Consider the following 19,941-nt stretch of genomic DNA (forward strand, 5'->3'; position numbering starts at 1 on the left):
AGGAATATTTCTTTCGTGGTTTCGTTCTCGCTTCTAATTCTTTTCTCTGGTTCCAACAATGCATCCAAAAATACTAAAAAGTTATTATCACTAACATTCGAGAGAAGTAACGTTTGTGTAATACCTACAACTCATTTGTCTTCTAAATAGAGCACAAGACAGACAAGATAGGTACAAGCGTTATACCGTAACTTATCACTACATTTCCATATTTGTGCATGATAATTGTACAATAGAAATAATTAACTATGAAAAGCAAGCTAAAATAAGCTACCATCTAGTGGTCGTTGAGGAATGCATATTTAAAAAGTAACATGATTTACCAAGTGGGGTGTACTTGCACCCCACTCTTAATAATTTGTAAATATTTAGAAGAAAGTTCATGTAGTACAATTGCCTTCCCCTTAAAATATTTCATACATATAAATAATTAAAGTCGTTGAATCTCATCTTTGTAGAAATATTTTTACATCAGTAGCAACAAAATAATAAGCACTGGGGTGTGTTTGCACTCTACTTGGTAAAAAGAAGGTTAAACAACCAACTCCATTGCATTGAATGTTCTTATTTGAGGTTAGGCCGAATATCAATAATAGAATATTTCTCTCTTAACAACCTCTTTATCCATTTTTACAATACTCCCTCCTTTGTTTCTACAATCTTCCTTACGCGTAATCTATTTATTACCCATGCCTTTTTGGGCTCCTTTACCAGTGGCGGCTAAGCCGGGTAGGCACGGGCCTACCCAAAAATATTGAAAAATATATAAGAGCTAACAGATACAATACGGAGTAACTTTTCCCATTATTTATATTAATGGTAGATAATTATTTAACAAATAGCATCATCCATTACTGTAAAAGTAATTTCCTACTGTCATTAATCAAGCAAATGTTTATATGTATCTATAAGCGAGGGAGTGGGCATACTCAAAATTAAAATCCTAAAGCCGCCTCTGTCCTTTACTCGAAACAAACTCACATTAGGAGAGACTCTCTCTTCAACGAAACTGAAAACCTACTTATGATTAGCTGTCACACTATGACTCTTGTAAACGATAGCTAGACCATTTTCAACCATTTTCCTTGTATTATTCTCTAGAAGTTGGTTTACATGCCTTTATCCTTTTTTTCATACTACAGAAATAGCACAACAAACGTGGCTCTAGGATTTTGTCACGGAAGGGTATTAATGTCCATGTGTTATTTTGCCCGCATGATAAAGTAGTAAGACCAAGCGCCGTAAGTGCTATTTTATGGTATGTAAACCTGTAGACCATAGATCCGCTGGTGATACAAAACTAACGACTGCAGCGGTGGGGAAGTAATAGTGTTACGGAAGATTATTGACTCGATTGTAATATTCAATTGTCAAAGATTCTGCTGATTACTAATCAGGATAGATCAAAAGTTTTTATAGCTATAATGTATTATCGTAGTTTAGTTTCTAGTAAAATAGACAAAAACTACAAAAGAACTACTTTTGGGGGAGGGGGTGCAGAAGAGTGCCGAACTCTTTTCAACGATGCATGGCGAAACACCTGATTAGAATATTATGAATATTGTGCACGATAGACGTTACGATCTTTGTATTTTCCCCAAGTTTCAGTTTCTAGAAATTGTTCCTTACCGAGTTCAGTTAGCATTATGTCTATAAAGAGATAGACCACGCCCCTCACTTCCTCTGCTCTATATCTATATGCCCTTTGAATGCAACTTCAACCTAAATGCTCATTTTTGTGTTTAGGGTCAAAGAAATGTGCTCAAAAGCTATTATAGTTGTCTTTTGTACTATAAATACAGGCAAAGAAAACCCAATTCAGATGCACTAAATACGCTCCTACACACTCTTTCATATCAACCCATGTTGTTATCATATCAGTTATTATGGTAGACACTCGATTTACTACTTTGCTCACGAATATACAAGTTTGCTTATATGTGTGATAAATTGTTTCGAAAGTATTAATTTTGAGGAAAGCTCTGTTCTCCATGAGTGAAAAAGATTAAAAATAGCAGACAGTTAAGATTGAAATAGGAAGGCACCCAAGCAGATTACTACAACAGTTAATTCACCCACAATGCTCACTAATTTGAAAAAAAAAGTACAGGATGACCAAAAATTTAGTTTAAAAAAAAAAACAAAAGCAAGCAATTATGCGTACAATGCGTGTTTGGGCCACTGCCAGAAGAAGAAAATGTCATATGTATGAACAACTAATCAACTGTACAGTTACTGGGGTCATTGTTGGAACAAAACTCACGAGACAAATTGTTCTAAGTCACTCTTGGTTAGAACTGAATTACTGTACTTTTTTACTTGTTCAGCATTCATTAGTAACATTCATCTTAACTGGATATTAAACCTAACGTCTTTAAAATTTGCTTACACTCAAACGAAACTCTCCTGTTACTTACTATCTGGTTTTACGAATTTAAACCAGAAAAGAGTATTAATTCATGTCCAATTAGAAAATAAATGACTTAGTATAATTGGATAAAATATTTTCATCTCAGTATGTGGTTAAAAACGAGTAAATGTTAAATCATTTTGATATTCTATGGTAACCCATCATTAAATTACACCAGACTTCTGAAAAATCTTTTCTCTCTAAGATTATCCTAGAAGAGTTAACGGCACGTGATTTGTCGGAAAATAATGTTATAGTTGAAGTTTCGACAGAGATCACTTTTTGCACTTCACCTATTTTGTCCTTTTTGCTGAAGATTTATCCATACATGAATCTCATTAATTTCCAAAATTGTGAAGTGCTAGATAAATATACAGTAAGTGAAAGACAAAGTGTGTTTAATTGACATTTTACAATTCTTGAAATTAGTGAGGTTCATGTATGGACAAACCTCAAAAAAATAAATAAATAAATAAATAAATTAAAAAAATTTAAAAAATAGATTTTCTGGAATTGTGTGTTAACTTCAATTATAATTGTTTTCCGATGACTCACATTCTTTAAACTTTCGTAGGATGGTCTCACACAAGAAAGATTTTTAAGGAGTCTGGTGATCGGTTACCAATGAGGAAGTCAGAAAATGTAGAAATGATCTAACGTTAACTGTTTTTAAGTGCATACAGAGATGAGACCATTTTATTCAATTATTTAATATGTATCCTATAGTAAATATGATTTAGTATAGTTTACTTTCAGATACAGAATTGCAACTAAATGAAATACATTTGCAAGATCTAACTATAATTTAGAAATTTAATTTATAAATAAAAACTTCTATTAAAAATGGCCCGACTTTAAGAAACCAAATGAAAAAAGAAAACATAAAAAAGCGCTAGAAAGCACAAAATAATAATAATAATGAAGCACTTAAAAGCACAACATAATTTATTACTATTAGATTTAAAATTTTTGAAGGGTCAAGCTGAACAAATTAATGCCTAATACACAAACAAATTTCGATGATAATTTTATGAAGCATTAATATGTTTGGCCTGGCACGACTTCATTTATTCTCTGCTTTTAGCCCTTTTATTATTTTATGCTTTTTAGTGATTTTTTAAAGTCGGTTCATATATTTTTAAATTTTTATTTTCTGCTTTTTAGTGCATGTTTGAAGTCGGTTATTTTTCTTTGAAGATTTTATTTTTATTTTTTTCCTTTTTCGTTACCCTAGTAACTGAGTTAGATACCTAAAGGTAGGACACTAACTTCCTATAAAATAAGTCTCGCTACAAAACATGCATGAGTAAATACGTAATAATTAATTATCAAAATTATTATAATATTTTTACTATAGGTAAGAACTTTCCTTGGGAATAGCTCATTCTCATTACATTAGCGAAAACCGCATCAAAATCCCACGTAGATTAAAAATTAGTGAACCTTTTGAGCACGAGATGACGTTAGTGTCTTAAACTGCAGGGTAAATTAGTCGCGCCGGGTTCAGCATAACGTCATTTGACGACTGAAACTAGTAGAAAAGTAAAAAATTATGGAATTTTTATGATCAGAGGTAAAGTAGTGCATCGTAAAGATGAGTGAACTTTACGTAAAACTGGGTTATATTTTAAAATTTTATTTCGACAAAGGAACAAATGCTGCGCAGACCCGTGAAGAAAGCTATACTGTTTATGGGCAAAATACGTTATCAAAAGCAACAATGAAAAAATGGTTCATTCACTTTTGTTCTGGAAATTTCGATCTCCAAGATGCTCCTTTCAGTGGGCGTCCAATAACAGAAAAAATGGATGATATGGTACCAAAAGTTTAGCAAGACCGGCATGTAAGCAGTCATAACTTTGCCAATGACCTTAATATTCATCACCAAATAGTATTAAATTATTTGGACAGAGCTTGCTATAAAAAGTTTTCAACCTCTTGGTTATAAACAATCCACTTTAATTTGTAGATTATCTGGTTGCCGTATATTTTAGGATAATATTTTTTTTTCATTATGCGTTGCAACGAATTTGATTTTTTACGTAATGAATTAATTATTAATTTTTAAAAACATATTTTAATTTTTCTTGGGAATGGCTTATTTGATTAATAAAAATTACATCGCAATGCGACCACCTGTTCCGATATGACTGTGTACATACCAACAAATATACATATATACAGGTCAAACTGACAAGGAACCCTAGGTATCTATCAGAGCCCGATTTTCATGAAACTTTGTATATAGATAGTGTACCTTGGGAAACACGCACAGCCAAAATTGTAGCTGCAGAGTCCAAAACGTTGGGACACTAGGGCTCGAGAAAGATCAAATGTGGAACGTCAATACATTAAGGACATGGTGAGAAAATGCAAGCTTTTCTTTAAAACTCGTCATTGTAACCACACGAAATGAGCATGCATGGATACAAGATGGTAGATATGATCTGTTAAAAGTGATGAAAAGAATATTCGCCATCTTGAAAGAAGCCATGTTGAAACTGATGCTATTGGTGTAAATGAGAATAGGGTCATGCGATGCATCAATTTGAACATAAATATACACAAAATCAGTTGCTGAAGTCTGTTGTGGGATTACATTATTTCTGTAGTTCTGGCAGAGTGGTTTAGGTACAAGATGAGCAAAGTGTATCTCATGACACTCGAGCAGATGCAGGTTATCTCGTATCCATGTATGAGTGGGATCAGTGCAACTAGAAAAACAGAGCACTACATGATTTGTGTCAGAGTCAACATATAATTGGTGTGGATGTGCTGATACAACGGGTTCTTCATAATAATACCATGGTTAGCATTAATTTGTAACTATTTATTATATTTCCATTAATTCAAACAGAAATCAGAACGACTATCAGTTCACTCATAGCGCTCCATACCTTCCATCTGCTCGAGTGTCATGAGATACCTTTGCTCATTTTGTACATAAACCACTCTACCAGAAGCAGGGATAATGTAATTCCACAACAGACTTCATCAACAGGTTTTTATGTATATTTATGTTCAAATTGATGCATCGCATGACCCTCTTCTCATTTATACCAATCGCACCAGTTTCAATATGACTTCTTTCAAGATGGCGGATATTCTTTTCATCACTTTTAACAGATCATATCTACCATCTCGTATCCATGTATGCTCATTTCGTGTGGTTACAATGACGAGTTTTAAAGAAAAACTTCCATTTTTTCACCATGTCCTTAATGTACTGACGTTCCACATTTGATCTTTCTCGAGCCCTAGTGTCCCAACGTGTTGGACTCTGCAGCTATAATTTTGGCTGTGCGTGTTTCCCGAGGTACTCTATCCATATACAAAGTTTCATAAAAACCGGGCTCTGATAGATACCTAGGGTTTCTTGTGAGAACTTCCTTTATTATGAATTCGGTTAATAAAAATTTGTCTTATTAAAATTTTAATATTGGACTTGTTAGTTATGCCACTGGTCTAACAGTTAATTTTAGTTTTCATAGAAGATATAAACGGTATTTCAACAATAAGAGTAATAGCAATCACCTTGAAAGTAAACACAATTTCAACAAAAACAGCAACTTATGGTCATAATCACTTTATTTCGAACTCTCATGAACCAAATATATCTAGTTTATATACAATTATCCTTCCAAAGAAGTCTGTGCTACTATTAAAGACAAATCGCAAGTATTTAGTAGTAATCAACTTTGTTAGATGAAATGTTTGTAATGCATTCACATCCTCAGGATAGAATGGCTCAGCTGTCTCCCATTTATTTAGTTCACTTGCACTTTCAACGTAACAGTCTTTTCCAACAAAACCTCCTTGAAATTGTATTTGAAAGGTCTTCACATTTTCCTCTTGCGAAAACTGGAAGGCGATCCACTGAGGTGATCCCTGAAAATGAAAAGTGCGATACAACATGAAAATCGAGTAGAAACCATTTAAAAGTATTAACGACTACACAAGTACTGTCGTACAAGTGATGCATTTGTTACTTTAGAACTTACACTTAATTCCCTACATTCATTTGATAGACGTATTTTTCTTGCCTAATTTTGCGCCTATGTTTCTACCAATCCAATTCCTTGGTCCAAAAAAAGTGATTTGGAACGCTTATTGCTACTTGAAATTAGTGTTTGTGCACCGTGGATCTTAATTATATAACCGCATCAAATCAGATACAATACTTAATGCACGTATTGAATCACTATATATTTTTCCGTATTAAGGTAAATATGCACAAGAATATCTGAATCTCTTTTACAACTATCTTAAAAGACCTATCTTGTAGTAATCTTACAAAAGATTCTGAAAATTTCTAAAGCAGTAATAACTAAATTATTGTTAAAAAATTAAGTAAACTCATGTCATTTCAGCTATCACTTATCAAACATTACTTTCACTAACTATGAATATATTGTCGGAAAGCAAAAGCAGCGATAATAATATAGATAGATAAAACTTTTGTCGCTTCCTTCTTCCCTATCCCCTAATCCAGGGATTCTCAACCTTTTTCACTGGCATACCACCAAAACACATTAATTATTAATACCAACATAGGTCGTACGTACCATCAACAGCGTCTCGCGTCGCGTACCATACGTTGAGAAACCCTGCCCTAATCTATACCAGGAATAGTCAAACTCTTTTCAAGTTTAAATAGAGGACCTTCCCTAGTATTTTTTTTTTTTTTTTTTTTAATTTTTGTGGTCTTTGGATAGATACCAAAACTAAAACAATAAAAACTCGACGTAATAATAGATTATTTCAGTAACTGTTTGTAGGATTAGGATTATAATTTCGCCAAATCCATCCACATGACTTAAGTCCGAAGATGTAGAACCAATTTTAGATTTTATTTGGAGTCAAATTTAATTTTCCATTAACAGTGTAAGTTTACGAAAGATAAAAAGTACAGAACTAAATCCATTTGTAAATAATTTTATCTAAGATGATGTCAAGATCTGTTACACAATCATCTCTGTGAATGTGTTGAGGATAGCTGTGCTTACATAACGTGTGATATCTCAAATGGAAAGCTGGCACAGACATATTTGTTTCTTATTTCCTAATTCCGAAGTTTGTTCTGGAACTTCTGGAACAAGGACTTGAAATAATCATCTTTCTGCTCGTGGCTTTACATCACGTCTACGGGCATTTGGGTCATCAACCTCAGCGAAAATCCTGACATAAAATCTTAGGATATTTTAAGGATAGTGACCAGTACAATTCAGAGAATAGACATCGCACACTCTATGTCTATTCATGGAGAAACTTCGGTCCAGTAGGATTCAGTGATTTATGGATGCATCCACTATGTCGCTCGATATGGGATAGTGACAGATATAGGCTTTAGCTTATATCAGAAGCTAATAATTTGTAGAAGAGAAAAAATATAGATTACTCGCTATTAAGCTGAAAGCTCATATTAAGTTTGTCGCCGCGGATATATGGGGTGATCTGCATTCGATCGCAGAATGCATTAGTAAGGGACTACTAGCTATCTCTGTCTCTGAAATCAACAATGACCCCCAATCAGGATTGGAGTTCGAGTTATAACGGAATACGCCTCATCATTTAGTTTCAGCTATGTGCTAGAAAAATTTGTTTGTGTTAAGCGTGTCACTCAGTGCATAAACAGCTCACAAATTCAGTCACTCATAACTCAATTCTATTAGAGACATCTCTAATTTGAACTATGCGACTTCATTTGTGTGGCTCTCGCAAACATTCTCAAAATAAAGCACAAAATTTAAAATAATTTTACAATTCAACATCATAACAGTTAGAATCAACGTTAAAATACATTTCAAATTATATTAAAATTAAAATTATATTTAAACTTATATTAAAATTTTGGAAGAACACATACGTAGTAATCTATATAAATATGAAATATCTCTTAATAACTGACTTGTAGAAGAGTGCTCCATAGTCCGTGGGCGACATGTTTTGCAACACCCGACACACACACATATCATATATACGCACAACGTTAATCAGCATTATAGTCGCTCGTTAAGAAAACACTTTATTATCCTTTTACAGATTTCTTGAATTGAACTGATTTGAGTTTAGCCTTCCTTTTAGCAGTAAGGCAATATGAGACACCCTGAAGGAAGGTGAAATATATAACTGTACTAAAGTGAAAGCCCTGATCTGGATAGGTGGCAGACTAGAAAGATATTTGGAAAGGTTAACGCTACGATTCAGTTTTAAATATCTATATGCTTCCTAGTATGGAGTAGCTATCTACTTTTTTTGTACGGAAAGAACAATTCTAATCATTAATAGTTAAATTTCACTTGCATCATGGCATTCTTGTTGATACTATTATGGACAATTACTGTATCATTAGAGATTATACTCAAGTACAAACTAATGGCAGTAACTTACCTGATCTGAATTCCAGCAAGTTTCGTCTTCTCCGTCGAACATGTATGCCTTTCCAAACTCTCGAACATTTTTGTTTAACACTGAACTCACCCTGATAAAAATATACAAATCATTGATTCAACACAGATTTCTTGACAAATAGAAAAAAAAAAAAAAAAAATCCGTATAACTCTGCAAATATCGAATACAGAGCATAATATTTTAATAAGAACTCTGAATACTCGCCATATAGTCAGTTTACCCAACATGGTCATTATTATAAGCTTTAATTATCTTCGTCTAATTGAGGTTACGGCACACGGCTTTCAGCAGTTACACTAGGATGTGTTATGTACAGAAACCAAATAAACATAAATGGGATATTATTCCGTTAATATCAGATCATACGTCTGGAAAGTGTGTCTGCAATCCAAAAGAGAAATGAGTTATAGCGGGTAGAGATCCAAAGACGCAATAATTCGATTAGAATTCCGTACACGTATTTAGCAATTTCTAATTGACTTTCAGCTTTGAATATAAGTGGGCAGGATTTTAATCCATTGTGGAGCTTCCACAATGTACATTTTGTCTTAATTCAAGTAAACTGAACTAGTACTACAAATCTAATGTAATTCATAAGTATGAAAAATTCTTATAATAAGGGTTTATTACAATATGCGTAAATGCCAAGTTATAACAGAAAGATAAAAATTATAAAGCATTGTTTTTGCTTTAAAACTTTACTATATATATATATATATATATATATATATATATATATATATATATATATATATATTAATTTTTAAATTATATTTTTCTGCAATTTGTTTCCTTTGGAATACCCGTTTTGCAGAATCACGTTTCGTCACTAGTTATCTCTACTCAAGATGCAGATAAGAAGAATACGTTCTACAACAGCCATGATAAACTCTGTTTTCATGAAAATAAAACAGTATTAACAAACTACCAGAAACAATTTAAAAAATCTAAATATAAGTATTAATCTGTACACGAGGCATGTCCGGAAAGTACGTTCATAAAGGTCGTATACATGTTTACAATACTGTAATTTATTTCACAAAACTGTGAAAATGAACATATAGGTTGTATATAACTATTTTTCTGCATTACCAGAACATTTGTTACGTCGTGGAAGTAGTTTCTAGATCCTCGAATCACAGTAGTCTCCTATCTGTTCGCTGAACAACTTTCTGACTTCTTCACTTACCTGGACATCATCGGCAAACGTTGTCTAACTGAAATGTTCCTTTAGAAGCAAATGCAAGATATAATCCAAACTATGTCCCCTCCTCTTTTCTCTCGCTTTGAAATCTCGTCGAAACTGTCCCAATGTCTCACAATATTCAATGGCATTAAATAGTTCTACTAACAGGAGATAAACTCTATGTCTCGAAGATCCACAACTGTCCTACAGAAATGATGGATAATTGAGATGCTTGTTAAAATTACTTTCGAGACAAATGCCACATACATTGACTATGTTGGTCATATGTTGGCTAATGCTATAAATCGACCACTGCCGTTTTGAAAAGTCTGTGGACCTTATTTAATCTAAAATTAAAGCTAAATTTCCCTTATACGAAGCCCGAAGAACTTAAAGCCGACAATGTTAATTTGGGATGTGTGGTTACCATATCACGAATCAGAGAATACAAAAACATTTCTGTCTTTCCTTTCTTTATTTTTAGTTTAAGTTTCTTGAATTTGGTTAACACTCCTTCGTATTTCATATCATATGAACTTGTGATGGCAGTATCAAATTCTGTTGGGAGTACAATCCCTCGGATGAAGGTACTTATCTTACATGTTCTAATGCATAATCACTAATTACTTACGATTAGTATGGATAATTGTCCTCTTTATGTACACAAGACGACGACACGCTAAGAACGAAGTGAAGTAAGAGCATTGCACAGATTAAAATTTAATAAAGTTTAAAACTATGTACATAATAAGATATGTTATGGATACATACTATTACATTGAATTGTTTAGTGATTAACTAACAATTTAAAAGTGATTAACTAACTTCATAGAAAAAAAATCCCTGCTAGAGACAAAATCTCAAAACTGGAACCATATGCCAAGCCAATCAAATCGGCATTGCTGTTCTTACTTCGAGAAGATTCTGCTTTATATCTTCCCGGTATAGTTCAGATCAATTCAGTACGCGAAGAAAAAAAAAAAAAAAAAAAAAAAAATCGTACCTTCAGTCTCAGATGTTAGTGAATTTAACATATGTTAAAATTCAGGGCAAAATACGAAAACACTAGTTTTTGTTTTGTTCGAAATAAATTCCTGATCCCATCATACAGGCTGCCCAAAAATAGCGCCTCAGACGCCAGTTTTTACGTGCGAATTTCGGCAAAATATTAAAATGCCCTATCTCTGAAATGGCTCAAGATATTTTGTTGCTTTTTGATTTATTTGTAAGGTAATAATTTACTGATTCATATGACATCATCCTCTGGTTGGAAGTATGTGTATAAGCTCTCGTACTGTAGTCTTCTGATTTTTTAAATATATATATTTCAAAGATTCCAATCCTAAAAATTTTGATATCGTGACTGCTGATCAATACTATACAGTACTACATATTCTGATATAATGAGTGATGTCTTCCCGTTGAACCACGGGGAACTGAGGCACCTACAATCTTTAAAACATCGCAGATTGGAAGTGGGTACTGACAGAGGTGTTGCTGTCTTACAGGTGAAAATCTATATCCAACAGCCGGTCCATGTGGGAGCATAAAGTTTACGATGATTTCATTTACCTTACAACTGATACTATATAATCTTTGCAAGTCACCAATCACAGTCATACACATCACAAACATCCTTCTTTGTAGGTTGTGAATCTGAATGTTCTCCTGCCATTTCTGAGATCTTGGTCGGACAAATGAATTTTTTTCTTTCTTTCTCTCTAAAGTTTGTACAATATAAGTTCGTTCATCACTGTGAGTCCGGATATGTGATTTCTGAATTCCTTTCGTAGAGGTAGTTTCATTGGAAGATTCTCTTATTTTCTGCTGGCGGATGCTTCAACCTCCTCTTTGGGCAACAGAATGAAGGCTGTTGATGTGTATGTATGACTTCATAAATCTAGTCAAGTCCTCGGCATTGTGAATTGCAACTGTACTTGGGCTGGAAAAATTATATTTTGTAGCTTGCAGTAATACTTGAGCTGGAAGGATTGTGTTTTGTAGCGTGGTGCTTCAACAGGTCCCTTATACCATCGCAACGCCGCTTCCCATGGCCAGCAGTACTGTATACCCACAACACTGGCACAACCGATTTCGTCAATTCAAACAGTTGGAAACGATTTTTGAAGTGGCTAGGGATACCATCAGAAATAATGATCTTTTCTACCGGTGATTGTAGCTGTTAAAAAAAAATTGCGTAGTCAATAATGCATGTAATGAGGCATGTTCTCTGTCACCATTTATAACTGCAACACTTGTCTTGTTTTGAAAATATGTGACTTCTGTAAAAACTTAAACTTGATCATTACTCCAGTGATACCCTTGTACTTCTTGTGGCACACTCACAGACAGTTCTCAGCAAAATCACAGCAAAGCACTAAACATAGTAGTTCAGTCCCTACACGTCCCTTCACTTCTGCAATGTGTTGTTGTTGCAGTTTCTTCTGATGTTAGTGTGTTACTGCTTTTACTGTCCATTTTAAAAGTTCGTAAATATTAATGGCAACAGTATTCTTAATGAGTTTATTTTCGTTCCATGTTGCATATTTAGCTCAGAAAAATCATTTGCTATGTTTTCCAGACCAAGTGTCTACAAGGCGAGTCCTCTCTTTCCAGGGCAGACACCACATTCCTGAAACAAACAGATTTCTCGTTGTATATCAGAGACTACTCATTACTTCACATGTACAATCAACGTGTCGTATGTCACGAATTCAAGCAATTCCTTCAAAGTTACCACGCGAAGTTCAAAATTGACACAATACACATACAAACAGACTTCTCTTAGGTCGTAGTGCTTAAAATTTTGATATTCCAATGTGGAATACTGAATATTCCTTCTTATGTATGACGAAAGTCTCTTCAATGTTGTGGATCGTGTAGCTTTCAACTTCCACCACTTTCTCTTATGCAACTGTTATAGTCATAGTTTTATATCTCTATTTATTTATTTATTTGTACGTCCTGGCGAGAACAGTTCCATTTATCTTCCACATAAAATGACTATTCAATTTACCTTATTAGTCACAATAAGATTAATAATAAATAAATAGAAAGAAAGAAAAAAAAAAAAAAACACCAATACGTTTTGATCCTCGGGTCGTTTATCTAATGGATGATACTTGCCTTTCTTCATTTTGAATTACATGAAAGTAAGAGAAATAATTATTTACCTGCATTCAAACTTCCTTGTCTTCAAAATACTTTCATCTCCTGCCATATGAAAGTTCCAATGCGTTACAACCTGAAAGAACGAAGATAATTTATTTGAATATTCACTAGTTTAAAAGTAGCTATAATCTTATGAAATAATAATAGCAGCATTATGGCACATAATTTTTACATTTTCACACCTACAACTCAACCGTGATTTAAAAAAAAAAAAAAAAAATGAAAACTGTACACTAAATAAAATTAATATACGCTTACTTTGCCAAACTTGTATAACTATTATCCTACCATCATACGGATTAAGATTAGGGCGACCATATATTCCGTCAGTAGATGGGAAAAAATAGTATTTGTCCCGTTTTATGCAAATGAAACACGTAAATAAGAAACACAGTACCTTCAGTCCTTGTAAATAATAATAGTACATTTTATTGCAGAAACATCTGAGAACATCACATGAATTACAATCGTCAGAGATAGATAGATAGAAGTTGAAAGTTTTAGGGTTACATATATAACATACCATAATATAAACAAAGATCACTGTATAACAGACGAAAATATTTTAACTATCAATTTTGAGTTCAAAAAATTCTTCAATACTATATATACAATTATTAATAAGTAATTTCTGTACTTGTTTTTTAAAAGCCAGAAATGGAAGTTCTCTTAAAAATATAGGAAGAAAATTATAAAATTTAACAGACATATAGTAAAAGGTCTTTTGTGTCTTACTATATTCACATCTAAATAATCCTAAACGGTTCCTGTTTCTAGTTTCATAAGTATCAGAGTACCGTAATTCATTGTAAATATGATTGTTTTCCTTGATGTAAAGCAAACATTGGTATATGAAAATTGCAGGTACTATAATAATTCCTAATTTAACGAAGCTTGACCTACAATGTGCACGACTAGGGAGACCGAGCATCAATCTTACACATATCTTTTGTATTTTCAATAGGCTTTTGATGGAGGACTGATGACCCCAAAGTATCGTGCCATAACTTAAATGACTATGAATTTGCGCATAATAAACAGTTGTAAGTACCTTTAAACTTACGCACAATCTTATCTACGTATTAGATAAACTCCTTTACTAGCTCTAGATTCCACTTTAACGATTTGGCCGTCCCAGTTGGAATGACTATCAATTAAAAATCCCAAAAAAGGAGCGGAATATTTTTTAAGTCCTGCATTGGAATTTTTATTATTGTAGGTAAGCACCAAGTCTTTGATCTTATCAAAGTTAATACAAAGCAAGTTGGAAGTACATCAGTCTTTAATAATATCTGAGGTGATGTTTAATATAGACTGAACTGAGTCTTTTTTGTCGTGAGTTAACACATATATTGAGATCATAAGCAAATAAATAACTATTAACGAAGGGTGAAGCGACATTGTATGGGAGGTTATTAATATAAATAAAAAAAATAATCGCACCAAGAATAGATCCCTGAGGTACTCCGTGTCTAACAAGCAACAGGTTAGACTCTTTCCCTTCATAAACAAACCTCTGATATCGTAGATTTAAATACGAATGAAGAAGTGACAGTGCTGCATTATCAAAACCATAGAATTCTAGTTCTTGTAACAAAATATCATGAGAGACAGTATCAAATGCTTTTGACAGATCATATAGTTTTACTTGAACAAAGTTTTTACTGTCCAACCCAGAAATACAATTTACCAAAAATGAGACAGCAGCCTTAACAGTACCTAGTCCGAATCTATAGCCAAATTGAGAATTACTAAATAAATTATTATGTTCAAAATAGTCAAAAATCCGTTCATTCAAAACAATCTCAAAAACTTTAGATACAACTGGAACCAGTGAAATCGGTCTATAGTTATCAAGAGAAGACTTATTTCCTTTTTTCATTATAGGTACTACTTTCACTTATTTAAAACATTCAGGAAAATAACAGTCTAATATACAAGAGTTTATAATATGAGTTAAAGGTTCCTTTATGAAATTTACCCCATATTTTAACATAATAGGACTCAGATTATAAATATCTTCACACATACTGCTACTCATTTTAATAATCACCTTCTCAATATCTTTTACTTCAACTGGATGAAAATTAAACGTAGTAGTAGGTTTGGACAATTTATCTAAATAAAAACCTGACTCATCATTATGACGGTATGATGAAACTTCCCTCAGTATCTCTTCAATTTTGTTAACAAAAAAAGTTATTATATTCAGAGGCATTCAGCTGGTTATCAGAGTTAGGATTAGCTGTTATTAGGATTAGGATAACTTTCTTTTTTCACAATATTCCACATTGCTTTAGACTTATTGCCAGAGTTGTTGTTGGTATTATCATTAACCTTAATTCTAGTTTCTCTCACTAGTTTATACAACTTTTTTTTTTTACTAATTTTATATAAATTCTTCATGACACTTGAGCCAGTACTACTATAATAGTCATAATAAAATTCACATTTTGCTTTGAGTCTATAAATTTCTTTACTCTTAACTCTAGTAAGTTTCGGTTTAGTTAGCTTCCCCATAACGTATTTCACAGGAAACGCACTTTCAGTTGAGAACGACATTACAGACATAAAAAATTCTAGTTTATCCTTAGCATCGTGCAACGAACTATACATAAATTTCCAATCAACTAATGATAGTACCTCTTGAAATCTTGTTATGTTTTCTTCTCTGATTAAGCCAACCCTAAACCTACATTTACTGTTACTAGTCTTATCTGCTACCTTGAGAAAATACACCTCAGATTTAAGCAAGATCGCCCAGTGATCAGAGACAGCAGTTTTTTTTACGATTGAACTATCAATAGACCTGTCGATAACAGTGATTATATTGTCAATACAACTACCACCTCCAATTTTAGGCCTGGTAATATCAATAGTAACAATAGCCAGATTGAATGATGAGAACACATTATTTAACGTAATACTTTCTTGTAAATTATTCATTGTAGCTTTGGCAAATTCAAGATTACTAATAAAACTCCAACTGACCAAAGCAGTATATTTAATTTTAAAATATATATACTGCTTTGGTCAGTTGGAGTTTTATTAGTAATCTTGAATTTTCCAAAGCTACAATGAATTATTTACAAGTGGAAGGACAGAAGGAGGAAGGAGATATCCAAGAGACAGCAGATAATGTTCTTAAAGAAATGTGTAGAGGAGAACACCACACCGAAAATACTTTCTATGTTGTTCTTCAACTTATTCAAGTCCCCACATAAAATAATATTGGAGTTAAAAGTAATTAAATGTTCTAGTAAATTGTTCATTCTGTCAATAAATAACTTAAAATCTTTACATTCAACATTTGGTCTGTATACAGCTGCAACAATGGTGTTAATATCAGGCAAGTATGATGATATAACCTCAAAGACCATTTCAATAGACATGGTATTTACATTAAGGATAGGCCTATGAGAATATGTATTTTTAATAAAGATAGCACATCCCCCATGTTTCCTTATGGGTCTACAGTAGCTGTTACTCAATTCATATCCCTTGAGGACGTAAAAATTAATTCCGCTAGGATGAAGCCAATGCTCAACAAGACATAAAAAATCAACATTCAGATTAGAAACATCTTCAACTATAGCGAATTTATTAGATATTCCTTGGATATTCCATGAAAAAGTTACTACTTTTTTAGGCCTGGATTGATTACTAATATTACTACTTTCTATATATACACAGACGTATTGCCTGAATTTACATTTTGATATAGATTTCTCCTAAAAAAAAACAATTGGTTTCAACATTCAGAGGAATAGGGTCAGATTCAAATTTGGCAATTTTGTTAACCGCCTCTAAGATCTTATCACTAACAAGTCTTTTACTCAATCTATTAAGATGAAATCCGTGGACGGTATGAAATTTTCTTCCCAAGTTACTAATATCTATGTAGGTAACATTTCTAAAGTGTTTACAAATTTTATGCATTTCATTATTTTCTTTGTCTACCTCTTTATTGATAATGGACCACGACGGCAAATCGTGCCGTCGAGGCACAGAAAAGACATATACTAGCCTGGCATTTCTCAGTTCATACAATTTCTTTCTCAAAGAAGACAAAAGATCTTTCGTTTCATTTTTAGCAACATCGTTGGTTCCTGCAAGTAGAACTGGAATATCCTGGCGGTCCTACCATATTTCAATCTTCTCTGTTTCAATAGGTAAATTTGATAATGGGTCAAATCTATTTTTTAAGGCTGGGAAATCACTATTAATCTTAAATTTAGTGTTTTTGAGGCTTTGTAAGGGACAGTTCCCCATCGTCTAGGGTTTACTGACTTTTGGTCTGCAGTCATGTTTTCACTCCTTTCTTGAGATATACATATTGTATTCTTCCTTAATTCTTCATTCTCATTTTTCAGAACTCATGTCGTTTTCTAATATCTCAATAATTTTCAGGAGAGATGCTTCACTATTGTTATTAGTATCATCCGTCACCAACCTTTTATTTTGAGCTTCCGTCTTACACTTTGGACAAAACCACTGCTCATTTTGATGATGCTTATGTATAAAGGGGTGATATATTTATGTACTTTATTTACAAATCACGCATATCACATCCACAGCTAATGAACTGTATGATCAAACCCATTTTACTGATTCACCCAGATATCATGGAGGAACGAGAAATAAGACTTAACGAATATTTTAGATGTTACTTGCTTCAATTCTTGTTCAAGTGTACATGCGTTAATATGATAAATATAACATGCTTTGTTCATATGTTAATATAGTGATTGATATAATACTTAAAGGTTAGTACAATGAATTACTTATCTTAACTTCTTTCCGCAGTAATTGTTGCTTGCTTGCTGCTAAACCACATGGTTGCTTGTTACACCATCATACTTGGTCTTCGATCACACATAAACTGAGTAGCACTCTAAAACACCGTTAAGAGCATGTAAATCTTGTATATTAATGAACATGAGTGTTTCTCTAAAACCTATGAATAAATATGCTTTTCTGAAACTATTAATGAATATGCTTGCCTAGTTGCACTTCACGGCACATTGTCGAATGCACAGACACAACTTGAATAGCACACTGAAGACATTGTTGCCAGCCAATGCAAACACAACTCACTAAAACTCACCAGAAAAAAAAAAACACTAAAAGAATCACAAAGAATTCACTAAACCACTAAACTATATACAAAAAAATGAAACTAATATGAATAAAAATAATGCACATATGCAAACTTATCCACATTTTCAGCTGGTAAATCATTTTCATCAACTCCGACCAATAACCATTACAACCATAATTTGTAAATTTCATAATTTTTGTAGTCATAAATTGTAATAAAGTATTTTGACGTTCTAAAATTTGTTTTCGTTAATATAATTAGTAATAATAGCATCCCACTAAAGATCAACAAAGGAAAATAATTTACGCTTTTTGCCCTGACGAAAATTGCTCGCTATACGCGTATGTTCCATACGTTCAATAATAATGAATTCTACGTAAAATTGAGTGTAAACAGCGCCTGCCTCATAGCCTTGGACCGCTAACCATATACGTTGCTGAGGCTTACCAGCCTGTGTTGGATTCCTTCACTTTCTTCTGAGTCATGAACGAAATTCCTGACGCAAGCATCATTGTGAAAATACATAAAAACGCCTAAGCTGCTTCTAATCCGATTTCGTCCAGAAACCATCATATTTATAACCATAATGCTTGAGTTTTCCGAAGGTAAACCTGCCTCGGGGAATGCGTACTATTACTTTTAGGGGATATACAGATGGTGATCAGAAAAATGGAAACACCTGTAGTTGGCAACACGTCAGATGTATGGGTTGGCAGTGGTGTCGTGGCGCCCGGAGCCGGACCGCTGGTGGTGGTGTGTTAGGTCGGTCTTCATACTACGTCAGGCGCAGTTGGAACAGCAGTGTCCAGTGGCTGCAGCAGACGGAGGTAGTGTAAAATGGGAGATCTCTCAGATTTTCAAAGAGGGCAAATTGTTGGTGCGCGGTTATGTGGAGTGAGTGTGACGGAGGGGCTACTGTATTAGGTGTGTCGCGTGGGACAGTGTCGAAGGTGATGACGGCCTACACAACACACGGGAAAACCACATCGGAGAAGCGGAACAGTGGGCGGAAGAAAATCATGAGTGACAGGTCACGCCGGGTATTAAAGCGCATTGTCACGCAGAATCGTCGTGCCACTGCGGAGCAAGTGACAAAGGAAGTCAATCAGCACTTCCCCCACCCTGTTTCGACAATCACAGTCCGCCGCGAATTACATGACATGAACTTACGGGGTCGTGTTGCACGGGCCAAACCGCTCATCAGGGACCATAACGCTTTCGCACGCCGCAAATGGTGCCGCGACCATGCAACTTGGACCGTTGAGGACTGGAAAAGTGTGATATGGTCGGATGAGTCATCCCTCACCCTATTCCCAACCACGGGCCGTGTTTGTGTGTGGAGAACGCCCAAAGAAGCTTATGATCTGCAGTGTCTCCACCCAACTGTGAAACATGGCGGCGGCTCGGTGATGCTGTGGGCCGCCATATCATAGTTTTCATTGGGTCCTGTGGTCACACTTAGCGGACGAATCACTGCCAACGATTATGTCGCAATTTTAGGAGACCACTTGCATCCTATGGTCCGGATGTTGTTCCCGGACAATGACGCCATCTTCCAGGATGATAATGCACCCATTCACACAGCCTGCGTTGTTGCAGCGTGGTTTGAGGAACATCGGGATGAAGTTCAACACCTCCCCTGGCCCGCCCAATCCCCAGGTC

The 19,941-nt window shown here is 34.1% G+C and overlaps 1 protein-coding gene across 2 annotated transcripts in view; it reads right to left on the bottom strand.

The window, feature by feature from the left end:
• LOC145678360 (nuclear receptor 2C2-associated protein-like) overlaps window positions 1-19,941 on the bottom strand; it is a 42,530-nt gene that overhangs the window by 18,397 nt on the left and 4,192 nt on the right. The window contains exons 2-4 of one of the 2 annotated variants that reach the window (XM_081748420.1): window positions 13,181-13,251; window positions 8,801-8,891; window positions 5,957-6,298 (exon numbers count right to left, since the gene is read on the bottom strand). In XM_081748420.1, the coding sequence (XP_081604546.1) occupies window positions 6,011-6,298; window positions 8,801-8,891; window positions 13,181-13,227 (426 nt within the window). In that variant the 5' untranslated portion in view covers window positions 13,228-13,251 and the 3' untranslated portion in view covers window positions 5,957-6,010. Of the gene's footprint in view, window positions 1-5,956; window positions 6,299-8,800; window positions 8,892-13,180; window positions 13,252-19,941 lie in introns of those variants that run through there. The other variant, XM_081748419.1, reaches the window with a different exon arrangement.

Source organism: Thermobia domestica, chromosome 2 (genome assembly GCF_964235325.1).
Source record: "Thermobia domestica chromosome 2, izTheDome1.hap1.1, whole genome shotgun sequence".
Classification (NCBI taxonomy): domain Eukaryota; kingdom Metazoa; phylum Arthropoda; class Insecta; order Zygentoma; family Lepismatidae; genus Thermobia; species Thermobia domestica.